Here is a 25,404-nt window from a genome sequence, read left to right as displayed (position 1 = left end):
TAATTTTTAATTCATGATTTCTTTTTTGTTTCTGCAAATGTTTTTGCTGTGTGTATTTACTATATTCGATTTAGAATATGTTCTGCTCTGATTTGCACGGGTGGATTGAGGGAATTAAAATATGGAGAGAAAAGTATTTTCTTCAGAGTGCAGTGCAGGTCTTTTGGTGGTGGTGGTGGTGGTGTGTTTGGTCTTACTCTAACAATATCTCTTTTTTTCATATACACTTTTATATTGTTTTGCATGCAAGCGTTTCATTCATCAAAAGACCTGAGGTTTTGTCTGTGTGGCTGTGTGAGTTGTGTTTGGTGCTTTGACAAAATAAGGCAGGTTTTCAAAATTGTACAAAAGCAATCTTGAAAAGAAAAAGTAACTTGCTTAGCTGGATGCCATTACATAGTGAGGAAATATTCTTGCTCCTATTTTTTGGACAGGCCTTGTAAACGCCACACGATCCGACACAGCTGTTGGGTATTATTGGCAGATGTGTTCAAGTACCTCGTTAGCGTGCTAGCTAACGTAGTCAACGCCACCGCCTTCAAACGAGTGACACTACACCTGAAACCAACTGAGGACCACTATTTGGTTCAGTATATTTTTCTTTTTCTTTCTTTTTTTCAAAGACGGTGGAAATGACAACGCAGCACGTAATATTTAGGTTAAATGATTAAAGGTAGTTTTTAGATGCCGTCGCCTTCTTCCGACATTTGTGTATCCTTAGCTAGCTAACGTTAGCTTGCTGTTAAGATTCATTTTCACAGGTCAGTGGAGTAACGCTGTGCCGCCAACATCGAGTCAAACGGCTGCTCATTTTCATTTGTGGAAGACTATTTCGGAAACCCAACTCGTAATTGTTTTTCAGATAGTGTGACCCGGCTTTCCAGTCGTTAAACTGCGTGATACCTGTGCTGAGGCCATCATTCTGGGCTAAGGACTATGCGGGCGATGGAAATGCAAGTGTAAGTTAGCTGACTACGCAAGCTATTGCTATTAGAAAACATGTCTGTAAATAGTATTTTCGGCGTTGAAGCAAATCTGTATTTCAGTAACTAACTAGCTAACTCTACCTACAAAGTGACAATGGTGAATGTAAAGGGTTATTGTTTGTCGGTTGGCTGAGGTTAGATTCGATTAGACTAGATTAGATTCAACTTTATTGAGGATGTCTTAACATTCACATATAAGTACGTAAAAATGACATTTGTGACTTTTAACTGTCAGACTGGCTGATCTGTGATATAAACTTTAACAGCTGTGTACAAATTAGTCTGAGTCAGAGTTAATCTGAGTTTTTATTTACAAACCATGCAGATAACAGTGGAAGCAGCGTCCAGCCCAACAATCCATGACAAGCCTATGTATGTCTCACAGTACCTGCAGTGAAGCCGTTAACACACCACATGAAATGAGTTCAGGTTTTATCATTTTAGAATGATTTATTTTTGAAACTGTTTTTTCTTAGATGGAAAATGTCAGGAGCAAAGACATGCAGATGTGGTAATGTGCAAATATTCTTTTTTTTTCTTCTTTCTTTTCATTTAAGCATTAAATATCTATTTTAATAGAAACAAACATCTTAGATTCAGATTTTGCTTTGGCATAAGTTTGTCAATGGTGTGGTATTGATGGACGGACAGGTGCTGCAGCTCATGTCGCACATCCCATGTTTGAGGATATCCTTGTTGAGTCATCAGATTGTCAAACAAATGGGGGCTACTTCCCAAAACCCCTTCAAATGACAGCACGGCACACGGAAGCTTTGTCTGGAAATATGCTAGCTTTCTGCCTGATCTTCATCCGCTGTCTTTCAGTTACCCAGCATCAATGTTACTTGTGCATGGAGCTGGAAAGATGCAGACAGTGGGGAAAGCCTGAAGTCACATATGCTGAAGGCTATCCATTAGAGTGAGTATGCATTTTATGGCCAACACAATTTGCAATTTGCAGTTCGTGCAGCTCAACCTTGCCAGTATGAGGTCTTTGTAGTTACATTTTAGATATGTGTTAATTATAAATTGTCATAGTAATTCATCAGTTTCAGAACTAGTCTAAAAGTCATACCTAGATCAACCTGGGCAAACTACATTTAGCTGCAAAAGAAATTTCACTTCACTCTGTGGAGTTAAATGGCTTTAGTTTTATTAAGGTCTTAATATGAGCAAACTTAAACGTCAGTTATTACAAGTCTGTAAAGTATTTGATCTGTTCACATGTAAGTGTGATTTATTTCTTTTTTTAATTTAATGAAACTGATTCAAGTCTGCTGTTTTGCAGTTTATACTGATATGAGCAACATTGTTTCATGTTACAGGTCAACAATTGAGAAAGTGTCTTCTTCTGTAGACACCATAGATGATGAGGCAAGGTTAAGCTTTGGAGATCAGGGTGACAACTTCCATAGCATCATGAAGGATGATAAGAGCATACTTGTGTGTGTGGCCAGCAAAGATGTGAAGGTACATAACAATGGGCTTCACTCAGGTCCAGTCAGCACTAATAGTGAAGCACTGGCAGCCAGCAGTGCGAGCTTGAAGTCTGATCAATCTGTCACCAAGAAGAACACTGCAGAAGAGTACATCTTACCAGTACCCTACATTACAACAAGCGATGTCATGGCTGGCACTGAGCTGGCACTGTGTATGTCAGCCTTCACCCAGACTGAAGATCCAAAAACATCTGACAAAAATGTCATTACTGAAGTCCACATGGCAGATCTGGACTATATTGCTGAGGTAAGGTTGAAACCAGAGAGCAATCAGTATAGTGGTCCAGCAAAACACAACACTTTTTTTTTTTTTTTTTTTTTTACTGTTTCAGGAATTGAGCAAACTCGAGGTGGCTAAAGAGGAGCTGAGAAAGCTAAAAGAGAAAACGAACAGGTAATGCATCCAGTACACAGTCCTACATTAGACTTACCCCTAAGGAATTCCTTCCACCGTAGGACTGGTAGATAGTAGAATATCTTTAATTATACAGTTTGGGTTGTAAATTGAGAGAGGAATGTGATTGTATCCAGCGTGCTCAGCAGGCAGAGCTGTGCTTCCTGGCCCTGCAGTACAGGGTGTGCAGAGAGCACTGCTGGAGAGTTTATATACCTCTGCTTAGGGAGGCCAGCTGACCCCACTGTAAGGAGACCTCAGTACTGACCAGGTTTTAACTGTGTTAACCTTGGCTTTATCTTTCACTGAGACAGTTAATGGCCATACTGTATCTATCCAGATGGATTTTTGTAAATGCAGAAGAAGGCCAACTGATTAGGGCGACTAGTATTTACATTTATTATTTCTCTCTCTTGGAGGTCAAGGAACCTTCCTGCAAATATCTTAAGTGTTCTGCAAAAACTGAAATCTGATTATTATCAGATGAGAGATAAGATCCTGTCAGGGGTTCCTCTGGAGCAACTGGAGCCTCTGTCCATTGACTCTGAGAAGACAACCTCAGGAGCAATGTATATCCCTGCACAGGTGAGACTCAGCCTGCTAAACCAGTAATCTCCAGATACTTAAGACTGTGGATGATTTCATATATTTTCATCACAGCTGTAATAGTAATGGTCTGATTCTTTGTTGTTGCTGTTTAGATCATTGATGTGCTGGGAAATGTTCCATTTTGGTATGTTAACACACACTGTACATGCATGTACATCTGATGTCATTCTTTTTCAACAGTTTTGCAGACTGTGCATTTGACTTTGACTTAGACACTGTAATACTGTATTTTCTGTTCCCAAGGAGCTCTCGGGAGCAACATAATGCATCAGGTGAATTAAATGGAAGGCAAAGCAGAAATGGCTGCCAGGTATACTTGCAGCTTGAGATGTCAAAGAAGAGCAAAAGCAAATCCTTGAATAGCTTGATCTTTTAGTCCAGCTCACTGAACCTGTTATGGCAGCTTCAGCATTTAGCTCATTTCTCTCCAAGCAGAGTCAGATAAAAGAGCAGATCAAGAACAGCAAAGCAGGGAGAGAGGTCCCTTTTGTCCCCCAGGACAGAGATCTATCTATCTATAATGCAAACAAGCAAGAAGAAAAACAGACACGTAAGCCATAGGATCCTCCTCACATTTTTAAGTTATTACCCAGACAAATAGTTAATTAAATGAAAGATGCACCATTCTTCATGTGGACGGCAGCTGTGTTCAAAGAGCTCAACACAAGTGAGGTGTGGTACGATGCTGAAGAGGACCTGGTGTCTGCAGGACCTGCAGTAGCTGTTGAAACAGTACACGATGTAACAGTGATCGCATATGATAAGACCAATGGTAAGTGGTCAATCTGTAAGTGTAACTAAACCACTGTAGCTGCAGATATAGAGATTTTGAATTCATTTTGGATAAGATCCTTAGTAGTGAATTTGTTTTAATTACAGAAGTGGCCAGTGAGGAGGCCAAGAGCTCACTACTCTGTGTTTCCAACCTACCCTGTGATGTGACAGAGGTGTGTTTGTTCATTTCTGCTGCTGACTGACTACTGTGTTACTATAGTTGTCAAATAGAATGTTGGAAATGTTAAAAACCAATTCAGATTCTGTATTTTTACTGGAATGTATTTTATAGTTCCATTGTAACCAGCAGATGGCAGCACAGGGTCGAACTAAAACTTTGTCTTTGCCAGAGTGATGTGAGACTGTGGTTTGAGAAATACCATGCATCTGAAGTCAGCATCTCTGTTTTAAAGAATAATTTGAGGTGAGCTACTGCTCGGCTATGTGGGAACACCTGTTTCAACACACATTACTTACCCTCTGTTATCCATGCAGTAGATTCATGTGCTGTTACATCTAACAGTGACAAATGTTCTTCAGCTTTAGCTTTACTGTCTGTAGGTTTTGTTACCCGTCTTGCTTAAAGTCATCATTCATCAGCATCATTCAGCAAAGTCAAACTCTTCACCCAGCTGTTGAAGCAACGAGTTCTAATACGAAAACAACAATTTGCTTCCTGAATAATGAATGATGCACATTAATGTCAGAGCAACAACTGCCTTGCTGGTTCCTTCTCTAGAGTTGCCATAGTGATGACAAGTGGATGCCAGTCTGCTGAGGCTGCAGTGAGAGAGCTTAATGGCTGCAGCATGCAAGGCCATACTTTACATGTGCAGCACATCAACAGAACCATCGGTGGTAGCCACAGTCAGGCTTCAGCCTCAGCCTCCAGCAGTGGGTGTGAGTCTTCACAGAATGCCACCAAACCACAAACCTCCAAGACTGAGTCCAGCAGCAGTGAAAGAAGGGTGAGAATATGACGATGGAAAGTCTGTTACCAAAATCTCTCCAGAAATTCAGGACCGTTTTAATAAAAGATGTTTCTGACTGTGTGTATTTCGTGAACCCATGACCCCTGACTCTCTGTGACAAACAAAATGTAACAGTAACAATCCCTAAAACGTCCATGTGCATCTACAACAGTAATTGATTGTTTTAATCGATTGTCAAGTAAAAATGCCAAACAGTCTCTGATTTGAGCTTCTCAAGTGTGACTTTGCACCTTTCCTCTTAAAGTGATCTAAGTATTTTTAGCTTTTGGACTATTAATCAGATAAAACAAAGTAATTATTACTTAGGACTATGGAAAATTGTACTATCCAGTTTTCACTGTTTTCTGACTTTTGTAGACAGAATGTTTATTTGGTTCATCAAGAAAATAGTTGTCAGATTAATAATGAAAATAATCCCTATTTGACGGCCTGAAATAGAATTGAATGGTGTAGATTAGTCTATTCATTTTACATAATCCTGACAAAATAAACAGCTGTGTGTTTTTTTTATTCTTTGGAGTGAGTCATTTTCTGCTCTTTGTCCTCTCCAGCTGATAACTCCATCACCGCTCTGCTCCAGCATCAAGTCCAGGACGGTCATCTCCATCTCCCCCACAGCAAAGGGAACCTATGTGCCCCAACACTTTGGCACCATGGACAGCTTTGATGCGTTGATGGCAGAGCTGACACAGCGCCACCCAAATGTGGGAAAGCAGAAGATTGTGGATGCTCTGATGGAGCTGAAGGCCAAACACCAGGGCATCCTCCACCGCCTGCCCCTCAGCACCATCCGGGAGATGACTTCTGAACTGCTGAGCAGGCCTGTGAGGAAGCAGGACTTTTGTTGATTTGATTGATTAGTGTTCCAAAGTTGAAAGTTTGAGGCTTCACACAATATCACCCCTGCCAGTTATTTGGTGTCAGATTACTTAAAAAAAAAAATGTTTTTCTTGTTTGTATTTGTGTCTAATGTCTTATTAATAAAAGGAAACTGGCCTTGAAATATTTTCTTCATCAGCTGTGCTCAGTGTGAACCCCTCAGTGTTTGACTTGAGGTCTTTCTTTGATTTAGAGTCCTAATTGGATGAATAAGCCTGTTAAAGTAGACACCAGCCACAGGAAGAGGAGCAAAAGGTTTGATGAGCCGGGGAAAGCTGAATTTTCTCAGAGCCCGGGGTGGGCTGGGCTGCATGTGGCCAGTCATGTCACTGTCGAATCCAGCAAGAGATCCATGACTCCTGGCAGTTCCCAGACCAGTTCTTTGGAGCCACCACTAGGTGTCCGCACCAACTGTAGCGACTCAACGGGTGTCAACCATAATATGGTGCCAAGTGTTCGACGAAGTGACGAACGGGTTAATGTAATCCTTGTTGGGGATGGGCGGAGATTCCAGCAGGGACGCAAACCGGACCAGCCGAAAACTAACAAATCTGGCAAAGAAAAGCACCGCTGGAGTTGGATACATTCATTTGTTTATCTATCGGGCCTTTTTGTTCCCTCTTCCAGTTCACCTTCGAACAGCTTTTGGACCGGGTTGGACCGAGGAGAGCCGTGAAACCGATGGAGAAGTTTCAGAGTTGCTGTCAGTTATGGGTGAAGTAGTCAAGACGTGGAAGGCAGGAGAGGCGTCCAGACAGAGACACTCGGCGGACTCGAGTTCAACAAGCAGATCAACAGGACTGAGCGGAGCGGCCGCTTTCTGCTGTCTGTGAAACCATGGAAAAATGGCTCTGCCCTTTCACGGATCCCTCATTATGAGCCGAATTTGAGCGCTTCGGTGGAGCTTAGAAGGTCTAAGCACACTTCTAAATTTGCACACATCAACAGGACTGAATCCAATGAGAGGTCTGGAGGTAAAGAAGTACGTCGGTGTCAACTGCGAATAAATCTAGAGCTCTGGTATTTGAGAAAGCGTTGATAAACACGCCGGGTGACACCATGTGGAGCCTGGGGACGTGGATGTGGCGAGCGGCGCTGTGCTGCATGCTTCTGGAAACATTTCTGCACAGTGCCGGAGGTAAGACAAAGCACGTTTGTCTGCGTTTCAAAGCCATCGGCCTGTTTTTGCAGTAACACCACAGTGAGCCAGTGTTTGGTGCGCGCACACGCGCGGGGTGTAGAGCTACTGTAGACTGGGACCACATGGAGGAGAGAGAAACAGTCAACACTGGGTTGTTTGTGTTTGTTGGCGGTTTACAATGGAGAGATATGGCTCCGAGAAGTAGCAATGATATATATATATATATATACATACATACATACATACATACATACATACATACATACACACACACACACACACACACACACACACACACACACACACACACACACATATACATATGTATGTATGTATGTATGTGTGTATGTGTGTGTGTGTGTGTGTGTGTGTGTGTGTGTGTGTGTGTGTGTGTCTTATTCAAATCCGCCTGCGTGAAAACAAAGGGATTGTATCACACAGCACACACACAGCCTTACAGGTCTCCACACGCGTCTACGTGGAAGTAAAACAGGAATTATCAAATGCCAACAGTGATGAAAGTGTCCTCATGTGTACCATAGACACGACACACTGGCTGAAGCCATGCTTCCTTCCTGCACAGTGTGGCTAGTAATCATTAGCACTGAGCCAGATCAGTGCAGCTGTTAGGTTTGTGTTTTATTGGCCTACATTTACATTGTCAGATGTCTTTAACATGTTGTCTTCCACATTTAGATGGAAATACTTGAAACATCCTACAATCTAATGCACTTCAATACAACACCATAAACTAAAGCTTCCATATAGCTGAGTAATCCCCTCTCAGACACACTGACAACAGAAGCAACAGGTATTTGGTTGCATTACTGTGCACAGGGGTTCTGTTTTTCTTGTCCCTAATTTTACGGCTTTATAGAAATACATCAGTGATTGTTTTTCCTCTTCAGTCATATAACTGTCCCTGTCTATGATTTTTTCCCCACCTCTTCTCAGGTCTCAACATGTGTATGAGTGGCAGCGCTACATCCTGTGAAGAATGCCTCCTGATTCACCCCAGTTGTGCCTGGTGCGCACAAGAGGTATAGATTACCTGCTGCATTATTTTATTATGGTGTACAGTGTTCACAGAGGTGAAATAATGATTGTAGGCCGCATTACATTGCATTTCAAGCCTTGATCATTTCCTTATGAGTTATGACAGTCAGTAATGTGAGGTTTGTGGCTTTCCATCCCTCAGGATTTTGGGAGGGGGCGGACTCTGACATCAAGGTGCGATTTTAGTCAAAACTTGCAGAAGAGAGGCTGCGATGTGCAGTTCATTGAGTACCCCACCAGCAGCATTTCTGTCCTGCAGAACATGCCCCTGAGTTCTGAAGGGTCTGCATCATCCCGGTATGACGTTATCCAGATTATGCCTCAGAAGATCTCTCTCAGCCTGCGGCCAGGTAAGTATTCTACACATAGATGGTACAGTTAAAAAAGCAAAGTTTTTTCTTGGTTAAATGACACTTGGCTTCCTTCCTCGAGTCTTACATGTTTCTGTGAGTGAAGCAGCTGTCATATTCTCTCCACCTGCCCATCCAGGAGACCAGACGTGGTTTGGGCTGCAGGTGCGGCAGGTGGAGGACTACCCAGTGGATCTCTACTACCTGATGGACCTCTCTCTTTCCATGAAAGATGATCTGGACACCATCCGTAACTTGGGCACCAAACTGGCCCTGGAGATGGGCAAGCTCACCAGCAACTTCAGGCTGGGCTTTGGTTCCTTTGTGGACAAAAACATGTCCCCCTTCTCTTACACAGCACCTAAGTATCAGGAGAATCCGTGCAATGGGTGAGTAGTTGCAGCAGGATTTAATGCATGTTTAATTGGGATGGTGCTTTGGTGATTTTTGGGTTAATATTCTCATGGGTAACATTAAAGGTATGTCAGCTCAATTTAAATGTAGCCCTACTCACAAACTGTAGATTGATACAGCACTGCATGTATGCTGAGGAACTGCTCTCTCGTGACTTGAATTTACCACAGTAGATGAAAGGGAAAAAATAACCTGCGCTAACCTACATCTTTTATTTTTGCACATTCATGAATCATGTATAGGTAGATATCCTGCAGTTGCAAGATTAAGAGATTTTTCATATTTGATAAAGCAGACTGAATAAACAGTTCTTTGAAATGGGCCCTGTCCTCAGTGTTGTTGATAAGGGCGAACTGAAAGGGAGCAGAACAGATAGAGGGTGAAAAGCTGTGGCACACGATGTTTGCCCTGGAGGTGAGACTGCAGTGCACTAACAGGGCCTGCCATCGCGCATCACTTCCTATCTAGGTTATAGCTTTGGTGTGTGTGTGTGTGTGTGTGTGTGTGTGTGTGTGTGTGTGTGTGTGTGTGTGTGTGTGTGTGTGTGTGTGTGTGTGTGTGTGTGTCACATAAACTGAAACACAGCAGGAAAATATTTCAAGGGATAGATAACATTTTGACCCCTAAGCCACCCTTCTCACTTCTGCTATTCCTCTTCCCATTTTTACAAGATGAGAAAACAGCCTGCATGTAGTTCCACTGGATCTTGAAGAATGTCTGTTTTTACATTTTAAGCCAACTGCAAGCCAACCAATGCTTAAGCCAACCATTGGTTACCCCTGCAAAAATTTATTTTAGGAATCTTGTACAAATCAAGTCAGCTTTATCATGTTTTTGTAAATGTCATGAATTAATACAGATAAATCTAGACCGACTCTTTTTGATGCTTTGAATATTGTCCTGTTGAGACTGTAAGATGAAATATCTGTAACTCCACCTCTGTCTCCCTGCACAGATACAAACTGTTCCCCAACTGTGTCCCCACCTTCGGTTTCCGCCACATCCTCTCACTGACAGATAAAGTTGACCGTTTTAACGAGGAGGTGCAGAAGCAGATGGTATCTCGCAACAGGGACGCACCAGAGGGTGGATTTGATGCCATCCTGCAGGCCGCTGTGTGTAAGGTAACAACTGTCTCATTTCTTTATCTCTTTTCTTATGTAGGCCTACATTCATCCACTGTTGAGTGATCTTATTTGGTGCCCTGCTGAGATTCTTTGAATGCTCCCTTTAAATCAGCACTGACATGGCTGCATTTAGTGGCAGCACACATTTGGTTCAGATGGAGGGGAAGCTGCTGTGAAACCACAGGGATGGCCTTGTGACAAGCGTCTATTTGTTTGTTAATTAAAAGCACCGTGGGGTATAGACAGGAAGTGCAGTCTGGTGCAGCTGGTTAAACATGAGGACAAGTCACTGGAAGACCCAGCCATAGCCCTGTTTTCCTCTCCCAATTTAATTGTTTTCTACAGGAAGAGAATGACTCCCTCCAAGTAGCTCCTGCCTTGTAATTTACTCATGCTGCACTCTTTCAAACAGTCACTTGAGGCTGGGATGGATCTGTCCAACGGCCTGATTGATCCTGGTTGTTGTTTTTTGTTTTTTCCAGTGGAAGTCATTTCAGCTAGTTAATGTAAGAGTTATCACATGAACATGTCTTAAAATACTTAAATTGAGTTAAATAATTGTGTTGTGTCTAAAAGCAAAAAGTATTTATTTATTGAGAGAAGAAGCAGTCATGCATATGTGGATCTTACAAAGGGAAATGCAGAAAGCAGACGATAAGGATTTGTCACCTTTTCCTAGTGGATAAGATTGTGTCCTCAGTTTTCTGCTGGCTGTGATTGTTTTAAAACAACTTATATGATGTGAATGTCTTGTCCATGAGTTGAACACACTTCATTTCCTTGCAACATATTTGCTTCTTCTTTCACTGTGTGTCCTCAACAACAGGATATAGCTCAACCTTCTCACACAACATATTTTCTCTTTTTATATAGTTCCTCTTCTGTGCATCCATGGCTCTTCTGTGTACTGTACAGGCCAAATAATAAACATGCTAATGAGAAATTCCCTCCTCTCAGTGTTTAAATATTATCTTTCTTTTGTGTCATGTATTAGTCAGCACTCTGTTAAATGCTCACTTTGCTGTTGCGTGTTGTGTCCTGTTGATAAAGGCCAGGCCAGGACTGTGCCCGTGGCAGAAAGCTCTGGCTGCTGTTGCATTCTCATTGTATTGTGTGTGTTTGGATCAGTGGTTGTCAGGCTTGTGGAAAGTGATAAGCATCCATAATGAGTTTTTAGTTAAATGACAATGCCTATAGAACCCAGGATCTAAAGCCATTTACTCATCTGTTAACATGTTGTTCTGTCATCTGTAATGGAAGAGGCTTTATATATACTGGCTCTGATAACTTTTTCAAATTGTTCTTTGGTTTAATCCTAATAACCAAACCAAATAACAGTGACACTAGATTTCACCCTCAAGCAAAATACAAAAAGCATCTCTCCTGGTCCTAATCTGCTGTTTGCTGTAAACAGGAGGAGATAGGTTGGAGAAAGGAGGCCTACCACCTGCTAGTGTTCGCCACAGACGATGTACCTCACCTTGCTCTGGACGGCAGGCTGGGAGGCCTCGTCCAGCCCCATGATGGACAGTGTCACCTCAATGACAAGAATGAGTACAGTGCTTCCACAAAGATGGTAAGAAGAGCTGCCTCTTCTGTTGTTTCTGAGTTTCCAGCTGTGTGGGTGACACGGTTTGAAATAGAGACCCCTCCACTGTCATTACTGCCATCTCAAAGCAACATTATGGAACTATTTTACCATAAAATAAGAGCTTCAGAATCATTTTGATGGTACACTGACTTGTGATAGGGATAATGGTGCCTCTGTCATTCCCACTCTGTGCCCACAATGCCTGTCCATGCACCATGTAACTTTAAATGAACGGGTACAAGAAGTGTGTGATGCTGTACAGCACTGCATCACACACCACCAACTCTGTCAGCAAAACTAGATCATATTTCATGGAGAAAATGTTTTTCTGGTTTTATCTGTGATTTCCTCTGCAGGCTCTGCCTCAGCTCTCTGTGATTTAAGGTTTCCTGATGGACAGATAGCTTTGCTTGTTCCTAAAGTAACCCTGGAACTGTCTTAGGTTTATAGCAGCACATTCACTCTGCAGCGTTAAAGAAACTTGAACCTTACTGGAACACACATTGCTATTGTTCAGTAAACCTTGTAATTTTCCTTACAAAATCCAGCAGTGAATGGACATTATGATGTCTGTGTGTACTCAGAGGAATGGTTAAAATACACATTATGTATGATATACTGAGTCTACTACCTTTGATGACAGAGGTTTTTGATGATAATATGCTATTCTAGGATTTCTGGCTCCACTTGGCTCTTATCCAAGCCTGCATTACTGGGACATTGGATATATTATGTCATTTTATGTCCATTATGTTTTCAAGTTTTTCTTTATTCCAAAGAAAATGTTGAGTTAATTCAGGCATTTTTTGAATTCTTATGTAACCTGACAAGTTGAGTGCTGCATGCTTATTTGCAACAGTGTGTGGTGGTAATTGCAGAGGGAAAGGCCAATATGCACGTCGACACCTGGATAGGCTGCTAGTAAAACAAAAGAATAGACTGTTGACTTGTAAATACGCTGCGAGGAGGTGCAAGTATTTCTCTTTGAAAACTGTGGCCCACATTTTCAACCAGACTTTTCCAACCGGCACATGGAGACTGTGGAGCAGTTGACATTAGTATAGTTATAATGAGGTGCATCAGGTGGCAGTGGATTGTTTTTGTTAGCCGTAGCAGAAGCACACAAAGAAAGTCTTTCATGCAAGCTTATTTTTCTAATGTGTAATGTGTAAAGTGGACTAATGTTATAAAATGTATGAATATCATGTGGAGGACACTGTGCTCCCATTTATTCGGATTTTTCAAATTTGTTTTTGTTGTTTCTTCTAAAATAATTTCAAAAGACAGATAGCAAGAGCTACAGTAGAAGAATTATGTTGTAAAAGGAGATCATCTATCTCGAATAACGGTTTATCTTTGGCTTCAATCCAAATAATGCTTAAACAAGCTGCATTGATTCTGTTTGTGGGCCGCATTGTTCCACATTTCTGCTTTATTGATGGTTGATCTGAATCACTGGCGTTTTTTTTTTTTGTCAGTCTGGAATAGAAATGTGAGCAGAAATTGAACTGCATAGAATGAAAATAACCACATCTGAAAGTTTATTTCTTTCTGATACTGAAATGTGATAAACATGAGCCCTCTAAAAGAAGAAACCACATCTTTGGGAAGTCTATACTGTCTATGGTATGTGTGCACAGAAATGCCCATAATACTTATTTCCATCTCTCTACAGGACTATCCCTCTCTGGCTCTTCTTGGGGAGAAACTAGCAGAAAATAACATCTTCCTCATTTTTGCAGTGACAAAACGGCTGTACGTTATTTATAAGGTACTTTGATTTTAACGTTTTATCTTAAAGCACATAGGATTATTTACAAGTATTTGTTCATTTATATTTGGGCCACTAATGCTGTCCCTTATGTCCTCTCTTACTAAGAATTTTACTGCACTCATACCTGGAACTACAGTAGAAATCCTGGACCAGGACTCGAAGAATGTAATTCAGCTTATCATTACAGCTTACAATGTGAGTAAAGAAAAAAAAATGTCTGCTGGTATGACTGTCTATCTGTGTGTGTGTGTGTGTGTGTGTGTGTGTGTGTGTGTGTGTGTGTGTGTGTGTGTGTGTGTGTGTGTGTGTGTGTCTGTCTGTGTGTCTGTCTGTCTGTCTGTCTGTCTGTCTGTCTGTCTGTCAGTCAGAGAGAGAGAGAGAGAGAGAGAGAGAGAGAGAGAGAGAGAGAGAGAGAGAGAGAGAGAGAGAGAGAGAGAGAGAGAGAGAGAGAGAGAGAGAGAGAGAGAGAGAGAGAGAGATAAGAGGAGGGGGAGGAAAATAGAGGCAAATTCTTTCAAGTCTTCCTACTACTGTGACACAGTTAATGAGCCTCCAGCTGACATGGGTGGTTGCACACAGGCTGGATGTCTGATTTTGATGGAGGAGCTGGGGTGGTTAAGTGGTTTTGATTTTATAGCAAATTAGATTCTTTTCACAGAGATACTTTTCAAAGGGATAGAAGTCGTTAGTCAATTAACCTATGAGACGATCCACAGAAAAGTAATGAACATTTCTGATCACAGAGTAATTATTTAAGTCACAAACCAAGCAAAATGCCATGCACTTAAGTTATTTCTCCAATGTGAAGATTTGTTGGAAGTTGAATATCGTAGGTTTTGGACTGTTAGCTTCTGATGCCACATCAGCGCTGAGAAATTGTGATTGACGATTTTTACTATTTTCTAGCATTTTATAGAATAAACCAGTGGTGCCCAGCCTAGGATTTGCGCTTGATTACAAGATAGGAACCAGAAAAGGCAGATTTCTGCTCCGCAAACGTATTTTCCTGTACTTTGTCAGACTTTTCTCTATTCCATTTTTTGCAAATTGCTGCTAAGGTTAACCACAGCTGTAAAAATAAAAGCAAACAAAGGCTTAACTGGTCACAACTGGTGATGAGGGGCAATAGATATTGTGTAAGCAATTGACAGATGATGATGAATTAATTGATAATGAAAATAGTTATTAGAAGCAGCCCTATTGCAGAGAGGTCTTGAGGAATACAAATAATTTGTTTTTGTGTGTTTTTTGAAACCTAAGGTCTGTACTCCATGCAGTCAACCTTTCCCTGAATGTTTTCCTGTGTGGGTGTACAGATTTTTCCTTGCCTTCGCAGTGACTGCATCTTGTTTTGGCCCACGGCAGTGTATTCTGTGCGACACAAACTTGTGTCAAACACAGACTTGACATACTGAGTGTGTGGGAGTGAGCTTGAATGAAGTGCTTTGACTCACAGCCTTATTAACATTCCAGCTGCCACATTATATTCACCACTCTAGGGTTGTTGGCTAGATAGGCTTTGCCAAACACTGTGAGGTTACATTGTGTAACCAGCTCATTTTTCTTCAAGTTTGACTGAGGCACAAAGCTGCTCCTTGCTGTGTTTGTGTGAAGGGTCAGAAAAGTCTAAGCGTGTGTGAGGGAGAGCGAATGAGGGCACGATTATCCATGTGTACCAAGTATGATTCTGATTATCCTTGGCACAGTTGTGTTGCAGTAGATTTACATGACTGACTACAGATTACGTCTGCACATGTTGCACAGAGCCAGATGCAGCTGGCATTGCAAACAGCCATGGTATTTCACATCCACACACATACAACCTGCGTCCATGTACAGCACTTGTGGTTTTGGTACGATTGACTATAAAAATGTGCCTAACCAAGGCGATACATTCCCCATGTTTCACTCTTTTCCACAGTGTTACTCAGAGTTACAGCCCTGAAAAGATAGCCTGAGGTGGATGTAATAGAAACATCTGTGTGGAAGGCATCATTAATGTGGTTCTAGTTTCAGGACACAGGAAAATGTTTATGTGCTCAATGACTGCTAGAAATCCTCTCTTCACTGTTGCAGAGAAGCCTGGAAGAATTTATTTTACCATGTAACAAAAGTCATCTGAGTCACTACCATGTGCCCACCAACTCTGTATCCTTCTGGATGTGTTCTCCTCAGAACATTCGCTCTAAAGTGGAGCTGTCAGTGTGGGATCACCCAGAGGATATCAGCCTTTCTTTCACCGCCACCTGCCAGGATGGAAAGCCACTGCCAGGCCTCAGGAAGTGTGCCGACTTGAAGATAGGAGACACTGTGAGTCCATGTCCACGCTACCTTCTCCAACTCATCCCACATTTTAAATCTTTTATGCATCCTGTGTTCCCTGACTAGGTATTGTAGCAGCCTGACTGTCCTCACCTGAGCCACTCGATTCTTTTGGGTTGTGAAAACTTTATCAGTGGCTTTAAGAGCTTAAGGAGATGGTTTACTTTGTTGTCATTGAATGAAAACAGATTTTCTGATGCTGCATTTTGTGCAATGAAATGATTGTCTGAACACAGTGGCCCTGCCTTGTGACTTTTTATGTGAATAACAATGGTGTTGTGTGTGAAAAAGGTTGCATGTAGTATTGTCAGTACATACAAATACATAGCAGCTGTTCTATGAAGGTGTTTTTGCAGCAGACCTAAGCATTAGAGCTGTGGAGTTTGAAGAATGAATTCATTAAGGTGGTTACTTTCACTTCATATATTTCCATGCAGACTTACAATACATTTATCATTACAATGATAGATGGACAATTTCTTTCTAATATTGATTTTAGATCATATAGCCCAGCTGTAATCCTTCTGCTTTGTGCCAAGTGATATTCAGAATCATAGTCAATGACTGAAAGGAGCAGGTTGTGACTTCAGGTCAATGCTGTGTGACCTTTCAGTCCTTCTGAAAATGAGTTCCTCTCTGATGAAATGTAACTGGTGGGTGGCTAAAAGACAGCTGGCAAAGACACGGTATTGGCACGTGTGAAGAAACGTAGCCACAGTAATGAAACTCAATGACTGCCTGAGGACAGGACACACATTCTCTAACTCTCTCCTTAACTGAACCAGTGGCCTTGTCTTTCCCATAGCTGTGGACCTCTGCTTCTCAACATTTTAACTGCTTGATAGTGTTTGTCTGCTGTATCTAGTAGAAGGAAAGACCCACTTATCATCACACAGCTCTGTTGGCAGGTACTGTTCATTCCAAAGGGAATAGTTGCTCTTTCGCCTGTCAGCTGGATTCAGTCAATAGCAGATACAGCTATGGGAAAGTGTTAAAGTGTCATTCACTGTCTTTAGACTGCACTCAGACCAATAACTGCACCACTGCAACAGAATATTCATGTTCTTCTAGTAAAAATATTGAACCTGGCTGACCTTTTGCCTCAGAATCATCAGCACTGAGGATGAAGTCGATGGCTGTGAGTATTTTCCATTCTGAGAGTGAAAACATCACATGGTGTTATGTGTTGCTGTGCTCGTTTTTGTTTTCAAGCTCATAAATCAAGATGTCTCAAACTGGACTTTCTGGATCTTTTGCCACCACCTGTAGCAACATCAATTTAGAAGTTCAGGGATCCTGTTGTCCTGCATTTAGATGCTAGAAACCAGAAGTCTGTATCACTATCTGTCTTGCTTTTCACCTGGGTAGATGACCATACTAGTCAATGCTGCATGGAAAATCCTAACATCCTCACTGCCAGCCAATCTTTCACATTACATTCATTCAGTAGATGCTTTTCTCCTGCCTTTTTCCTCACTACATCCATATAGTGGCAACATGTCCTGCTCAAGGAATAGATGTGTATATGAAAATTCAAACCCCCCCATCCTGTGGATGAGATGCACAGGAGCAGTAAGAGTGTGTCTCGTACATGGGAAAAATATATTGAATGTTTGAATGGCTGTCAGCCTTAGCTGCATTCACCACGGTTGGAATGCTTTCTCAGGTCCTGCCTCTCTGAACAAAAGCAGAAGTCAGCTGACAAAGGATGATGGTACATCTTAATTGCTTTGAATTTTGCCCAGCCTTCTCTCTGGTGGTCACTTTATAGTCTATACAGGCCTCAATTAAGATTTGTATTGAGTCCTGGTTCCATTGAAAATGCTAGCAAAGGGCAGTTTCATACACACTGTCACACAGTGAGCTTCAGTGTGGTGGAATTCTTCTCCCCAATCCCCCTGCGCTCTTCTCTCAGCTGCTTTATTTTCTTGGTTTTGGGTTGGGAACGGCAGCTGGAGGAGTTGATGGTGATTGAGGCAGAATAACACCAGTGAATGGAAGGGGGCTCTCGGGTGACAGGCCTTGCTCAGGTCTTTTATCCTCTGCAGTGAAAGGAGATGGAGTTCAGTCCGCTAGGTGCCAAGCTTCCCTGTCTTTGCTGAGGATATGACCCAGTCCATGGCCCAGATGTCAGTCACTGTGTCTGTGCGAGCTTGCCATGGAGCCTGATGCTGCATCTCAATGACCTCACACAAAAGTAGGCAGGAGGAGGCCTGTGAAACTGCAAGCCATGAAAGAAGTGATTTGGCAGGGGGAGAAATGCTAATTGGAGTGTATATAGTTAAGCCTGCATCCTTTTCACTGTAACACTACAGAAGTGTATGGCCGCTTAATAGGTTCATGCATAGGAATGAAACCAAATCTGCGCTAACATGCTACAGGTCTTTTCTTTTTTAAAGAATATTTGTCCAAACAAACCAGACACATTTGAATCAGGTTATGTGTTGCTTTGTTTGACCCCATGTGTGGGGTTTGTCCCACTTAATTCAGTATTAAACTGTCATAAGTATTCCATCATCCAAAAAAAAATTTCTATGGTAACACAGCTCCTTTGTTAAAGTCTTGTTCAGATGTTTCAATGTTTCTATCATTAATGTTATTCTACTGTCAACATGTGCTTCAGTTGTCCTGCCCCTATACTGTAATCACCACAACATACTGTCTATATGATAATGCATTTTCTCAATGAGTTTAGTCTCAGTGTATGCCCCCCCCCCAACTACAACTCTCTCTCAAGTTTTTGCCCCCTGTGTGTCTCCACAATGAGCCACATGATTGGGTGAACTGGCCTCCTCGCGACTCACATTTACAGTAAATTTAATTCAGTCCCTTGTTAGCTTGTTAAGCTTCCGCATGCAGGGAGAGTCCGGATAACATGTGACGTAGGCTCTCCTTGAATCACCTTGTGTTGGATGCTGGGGCTGAAGTGAAAACAAATGCTCCACTGGAATTCCCTGCCTCTTGCTACTGAGCTAAAATAGCGCTGTCTTTCTTTTGAGAAGAGAATGGTGGGTGCTAAGGTTCAGAGTTTGGGATGGTGCTGGGATGTTGTTCTGTCCAAATTGCTTCTCCTGAAGAGGTGTGACATGACAACCTGTTAGAAAAACCAGAGTCATGAGTAAAACATCAATGGTGTGAGTGCATGTTTGGGAAGTGTGGTGTTGAAGAGTAGTAACTGAGACACCTGTTTATTTATCTAGCACCTCTCTAGAGTCAGTGTCACAAAGTACTTAACGTGTCAGTAGAAACAGTACAAGAAGTAAGACACAATACAACACAACACAGCAGCTAATACTAATAAACAATATACTTCAGCCACATCAATGAGAAAGGCCGGACTGTACAGAAAGCTCTTCAAGTGACGTTTCAAACAGTCCACACTGATTGATCTACTGTCTGTAACTGAAAGCTTCTGTTCCATAGCATTGGGGCCACCACTGCAAAAGCAGGTCACCCCTGGCTTTGAGTGACAGACAGTAAGCCCGGCAGAATACCACTGAGACCCATCTGAAGAGGAGTGGCTTCATGAATATATCTGGGCCAAGATAGTGCTGAGCCTTCTAATAATGAGAAGAAGTATATCACTTGCAGACGGTGAAGTGAAGTCATGGGGGTGGGGGATGTGAGTCTTGCTGTAGCATGATGGACCAGCTGCATTTTTGTCAGTGATGATATACTTAAACAGGTAAACAATGAAGTACAGTCAGGATGAGACATAGAATAATAAGGTGTTGTGTCATAGTTTAATGAGCAGTTCTGACCAAAACTGTTGTCTGTGTTTGCTACCAGGAAATTTTGCAGTGAGACAGTGATATAAACCAGTGATAAAGTCAAACAAGGTTTATGATACCAGACTTTAAAATGTGCGCTGTGATGTTTTACATCGATATATGATTGACAACAGACCAACAGTGTATTTATCTCCCCTTTCTAAAAATTGGGTGTTCCAACTGTTTAAACAGCCTGTAACAATGGAGTTTATGTGTCCATTATTTCCACCTTGCGGTGGCTTGACCCAGTTTCTATAATGTATTTACAGTGTAGTTTCGTAAATTAACTTGATGATGAAAATTTGGAACACCGATGGCAGATGACATTTGTACGGGACAGGCTTTGCTCAGGTTGTGACGTGTTAAGTCCTGACTTTGAGCAGAACACAGAGGGAAATGGGTTGCCCTTTACTAAGGAGATCCAGATCTTAATACACAGATGTTCTTACTAAGAACAGCAGGTGCTGCAGGGGTGGAATATTTGCTTTTGGTTTAAGTTTGTCTTCAGATTGTCAAGTGCTTCTAGTCAGAGCTTCAAAGCAGAGAATATTGACTTCCTGCTGTAACAGTATTGATCTCTGAACCAAAATATATGAGAATATGCAACCTTAGCACACTCATTTTTATAGCTTTGTGTTTGTCTGTCTATCTCTGTCTTTCTGTATTTGCTGTCAAACAGCTGGGAAGCCATGTATAAAAAGAGCTACAGTAACTACACAGGATATCTAAAATGGCTGTAAACACCCTCAAATTAAAGTTGGAATCTGGCACGTAACCCTCACAGTCAGTGCTCTATTTCTGATCCAAGGAGCCAAACCAGTAGAAGCTTTCCACTCTGTCCTTTTGTAGCACTTTGTCATACTCTTATCTGTTTTGTTTACCATTTCAGCAGTCACTTATGCAAATTTGTTGCAGCATAATTTCATCAGTTAAAATCAAGGCAGCTACGCTGAGTTGTATATTAAATAGATAGCACTGAGGATACTTGCTGTGATTGAGTAAATTTGAGGAAAGTACCAGAAGGACATGCTCATGGTGGAGGAGAAAAAACAGCTGAAACAACAGTTTCTCCTTCTTTCCAGACTTCCTTCCTCAGAGCAATCAAATGGGTGTAGTGTTGTGTCTTTTCGTGCAGGCTAAGCCACATCAGCTGCATGCTGTAAACTCTTCTTTGGGTGAAATAAGTCCACTGGTGTAAACATAACAACACAGGGTCATATGTAGTTCATGTCTGCACACAGGCTAGCTGGCAGCTGCCAAGTGTTTGTATGGTGGCTTGGTTGCTTAAGTGAAAAGATGGTGGGTTGGATCAGGTCACGGAGAAATATGGCAACTGAAGGTGATCATCGAAGATGTCGGGGTCTAGAGGCTGTGTGATGTTGCTGTTGTATAAAACTCTTCTCTTGTGTCTCTCAAATTATCTGAAATTGACCTGAACCCCTCTCAATCCACAAACAGGAAGTCACTTTCCTCTCTCCATCAGTGCCAGTATTTGTGTATTTTCTTTCTAATTACACCGCTTCCTTTTTTTCTTCTTTGTAGGTATCGTTCAACGTGAGTGTGGAGGCGAGGGGCTGCCCTCCCCGTGGCACTGACCAGAGCTTCACCATCAAGCCAGTGGGGTTCAAAGACCGCCTGGAGGTAGCTGTGGATTATCAGTGTGACTGTGGCTGCAGTCGGACAGCACAAAGCAACAGCAGCATCTGCAGCTCCATTGGTACTTCATCTTGCATTACAGTGTTCCATTGATTTTAGTTCTCTTTTGTTAGGAGCTAAATGTTAAAACAGTAATAGGAATAATAGCCCAATCAGATTAGATACATTTACATTTGCATTTATTTGATTTTAAGAGTGGCATGAAGGCATTCAAAGGAGGAAAGGAGTAAGTGCTTATTGGATGAAATAGCATTGCATCACCAGGTCCCATCATATTCTGTTTTTATTTATCACTCAGGAATCCACAAATGCATCTGGATTGACATTAACTATTCGAAATGTGATTTTGCAAAGATCATTTCCATCAAAAATGTTCTGCAGTTTACTGCTCATTGTTTTATTTTATGAACTTAGACTCTGGTATTATCACATCTTTTAATGCTCATTAAACTGCAGAGATCTCCTTGCAGGAGCAGATGCAACAATTTTGAAGTGGACATATAAATGTGAAAATCAGCTCCTGCAAAAATCTTGTGCTTGTAAAAATAGTTAAAACCAAGAACCATGAGGCTTCTCAATCACACAAAACAGAACATGCAAATGATAGGTGTGGCTGAATAATCCTGCAGAATCAATTAAGAGGTCAGTTATGCACCTAAGTCAGTCAGTGGAATAAAGTAACTCTTGCCCTTTCAGGCACTTATAATTGTGGGTCTTGTCACTGTGAGCCGGGCTACCTGGGCGCCCGCTGCGAGTGCCAGGAGGGTGAGGCCAGCAGCATGTACCTCAGTGCCTGCCGAGAAGCCGAGGGCAAGCAGATCTGCAGTGGCCGAGGAGAGTGCAGCTGCAACCAGTGTCTGTGCTTTGAGTCTGAATTTGGCAAGATTTACGGCAGCTTCTGCGAGTGTGACGACTTCTCCTGTGCTCGACACAAAGGCATCCTCTGCTCAGGTAGGAATATCTTCCACAGGCAGTCCATATGTTCACTGAAGCTGATTTCATCTGAGTTATGGATTCAAACTCTGCTGTCAGGGTGATGTTAAGAGAATTGTTTTATTTGATTACATTGAGTTGCTGTGTTTGTGGTGAGGTGATGGTTTGAAGTACAGCTGTTTAGAGACCACACCTTCCTGCATCGAACTTAACGAGAATATAAGCTGACATCAAACCTGCTGTGAACTCTTTAGATCTGCTTCTAGTTGTGAGTTATAATTAAAGATAATGCGCATTGATGATGTTGAGTCACGTTCCATACCTGCTCTGGGTGTGTCTTAGTGGTTTGGCCCTCTCATGACTCAACAAAGACTAACCCAGCTTTTATTTTCTCTGTGAGCCAAAACAGTCACCTGCAGGGCTGCTGGCTTTGCTCCCAGAAGAAGCTCAGAGGAGCAGCTGCAATAGTAGTTGTTCAGATGTCAAGCTTACATTTTGTTTTGCTTCAGCCTTGAGGGGGCTTGTTTTTATTTAACAAGTTGTAGAGTGATCGAGGACCTTCAGGAGGTGGAGATACTTGTTTGCTGGAATGGAGAGTGAAATAAATACGGGACCGAATGAGCACAAGAGACATTGAGATTTTATAATGACTGTCAAAGTTTCAAGCTGAAGCACTGAGGCCTTCAATTATCTCCATTTTGTCATCCTGAGACATGAATATGCTCTGTTAATCAGCGATTCATATGCTGATGCCAACTTGAAATCCTTTTCCTCTTGCTGAGCCGTCCCTGCTTCACTCTGATGTCCAAAGAGACTCAGTATGAAAGGGCAGGTTTGGCTCAGTGTATCTGCCCAGCTATACCAAACAGACCGAGGCTGTTGTGTTCCCAGAACATCGGGTCCAAGACTCTGCTTTCTGGCTCATCCCCAAGCCAACGGCTGTTCCTGTGAAACCACAGAGTGTGCTTTGTGACAGTGGGGCCAGCTTTGGCACAATATCCTAACACAATGCCTGCCCCTATTTATCTATATCCAGTAGAAACAGAAGTCCTTGGCTTAGTCAGCAGCAGCCTGGGAACACTGAATGCACAGAAGTGCCAATCATCCATAACCAGTCATTAAATCTTAACAGTCCACTACCTTCTGCTGCTCTTCTTTCCTCCTTTCTCACTGTGGTTGCCCAGTGTGGAGCCATAATGAGTTCCTAATGATACCAAACGATACGCCTCCTCCACACTTTCCTTCCCTCACTCCTCTGAATCTGACAGTTAATTGTGGACTGCCCTGTGTAAGGCGTGCTGCTGTAAAAACTGTTCTGTACACGTTACTGAAAGCCTACTAGAAATGCTTTTAAGGTCTGTTTTTGAGCCCCCCAGCATGCAAAAATATCCTGTAAACTATATTGTGCTGCACCTGGATTGGCCACACTCCACTGAGAGCTGCCCATTTGTAGTCCTATGTCTGGGGAAATCTGGGGTGTTCAGACTGATAAACCACCTAAAGGCACAGCAGGTTTTATTAAAGAGAAAATCAGCTGGCATGGTATCCTCAGTGGGTTTTTTTCTTTGTCTCCTTGAATGTCTAAAAGTAGTTTTCCCATGGAGCTCACTGTGGTACAGCTATCTGCCTGTGAATCTGAAATGCTGCCGGTTGGAGAGTGTTTGGTATCAGTTGTTGAACTTGCCAAGACAAGTATTCTTGTCTTGGCAATATCACAATATCACATGAGCTGCTGTGCAGGTGCACTAGTATGGATTATATAAATCCCTCTCCATTCACTGGTACAGCTCAGCTTGTTTTCAGATGATCACAGTGATCAGTTCACCAAAGGCTGAAGGCATGCATTTGTCCAGCTGGTTTGATACGTGACTGGCTCCCGTGTTCACTTGTCTGTATGTTTAAAATGCTCAGACTTGGCACTTTATCTCAACGTCTTCTCTTCATCCTTTTAGGCAATATTTTCTTTTCCCTGTTAGTGCATGTCAACACTCCATCATGTTTTTCAGTGAAGTCCAATGTAGTTGTTTCTGTTTCGGTTATTCTGTTGTTTCTGTCAGTACTTTGAGTTCTTCTGCTATCTCTCAGCCTGTTTTTTCTGTTTGTGCCTGGTCCTTCTTTGTCTTCCTGAACATAGACCATGTTACTTTGTGTGATGGAGTTTTCTCAATTGGAGATGGATGTGTTGACATGCAAGGTCTGTGACTGTCCAATTTTCACTTTTAGGACCCTTCCTCTGTGTTAGCTTCAAAGTGAATGCGTAAAGAGGACACAGGACACAGGGACAGATGCAGGCAGCACTCCACACCCAACAACAAACACACCTGCTGGGCAGACTGCTTTTTGGCTTGGGCTGTAATTTTGTGTGTATGTGTGCACGCATTAAATGGATGTGTATGGGTTGCGGTGACACTAAGCAGCCGAATCAGCCAAAACCACTAGAATGCACAGTTCCCCAGTGTGCCTTTTTATGCTGGTGTACCAGGAACATTACTGCAAGACTCAGCAAATGCTGGTTTGGTGGAAGTAACAGCCAAAAAAGATGCCGACATTTTAGATTTACTAGCTGTCTTTTGTCCTCTTCCCACTGAAATGTGTCATAGTAGTTGCTAGTTGCTAGTTATAAGCTTCGACAATGGCCACTTGCCATGAGTGACTCAAAAATAGTTTTCTTCCTCTTATCCAGCATACTGAAGCTTGCTTTTGTGATGCTTGGCTGTGATAAGATATCTCTGTGGCAGATCAGGTAAACTCACTTTTGGGCTGGTGAATAGACGAGCTTGTTGGGTTTCATTAGAAAGCCCTCGCAGACGTCACGTAGCTGTTGTAGATCTGTGTGAAGTTTACGCGGTAGTTCCAGCTAATCTGACTCACTGGGTGTCCTACACACTTATCTATGCTGAAAATGGCAATTTACCTCAATCCTAACATGGTCTCTAATGGTCAGAACGTTGCACGCTAGCAGGTGTTAGTTTTTCTTTAACAGATTCTCCACAGTGCTGTGGAGATAGGTCTGGATATGTGGGACTGTGAAACTGCTCGGTACAAGTGATTGGTGTTGATGAGACATATTAAATGAATCTCTGGCATCCTGAACCACTGAGTGTGATATTTGAGAGATTTGACAATCAAACAATCAA

At 42.1% G+C, this 25,404-nt stretch overlaps 2 protein-coding genes across 2 annotated transcripts in view; both read left to right on the top strand.

Annotated features, from left to right (window-relative positions):
- Positions 1-1,837: 1,837 nt before the first annotated feature.
- rbm44 (RNA binding motif protein 44) lies at positions 1,838-6,966 on the top strand. Its single transcript, XM_070976509.1, is given in 16 exon segments — positions 1,838-1,905; positions 2,312-2,732; positions 2,818-2,879; positions 2,977-3,086; positions 3,089-3,125; positions 3,299-3,464; positions 3,581-3,612; positions 3,732-3,798; positions 3,921-4,038; positions 4,132-4,260; positions 4,368-4,435; positions 4,613-4,686; positions 5,002-5,230; positions 5,806-6,078; positions 6,327-6,597; positions 6,761-6,966. Coding segments are annotated over 16 exon segments (2,331 nt in total).
- The window catches only part of itgb5 (integrin, beta 5), a 47,374-nt gene continuing 28,593 nt past the window's right edge, over positions 6,624-25,404 (top strand). Inside the window, exons 1-11 of the mRNA XM_070975632.1 lie at positions 6,624-7,271; positions 8,229-8,314; positions 8,473-8,680; positions 8,820-9,069; positions 10,050-10,218; positions 11,636-11,797; positions 13,488-13,583; positions 13,692-13,781; positions 15,762-15,896; positions 21,221-21,395; positions 22,031-22,285. Coding sequence (XP_070831733.1) covers positions 7,193-7,271; positions 8,229-8,314; positions 8,473-8,680; positions 8,820-9,069; positions 10,050-10,218; positions 11,636-11,797; positions 13,488-13,583; positions 13,692-13,781; positions 15,762-15,896; positions 21,221-21,395; positions 22,031-22,285 — 1,705 coding nt within the window. The 5' untranslated portion in view covers positions 6,624-7,192. The remainder of the gene's footprint in view (positions 7,272-8,228; positions 8,315-8,472; positions 8,681-8,819; positions 9,070-10,049; positions 10,219-11,635; positions 11,798-13,487; positions 13,584-13,691; positions 13,782-15,761; positions 15,897-21,220; positions 21,396-22,030; positions 22,286-25,404) is intronic.

This window comes from Chaetodon trifascialis, chromosome 12, assembly GCF_039877785.1.
Source record: "Chaetodon trifascialis isolate fChaTrf1 chromosome 12, fChaTrf1.hap1, whole genome shotgun sequence".
In the NCBI taxonomy this organism is placed as follows: Eukaryota; Metazoa; Chordata; class Actinopteri; order Chaetodontiformes; family Chaetodontidae; genus Chaetodon; species Chaetodon trifascialis.
This window is presented reverse-complemented; position numbering and strand designations above follow the sequence as displayed.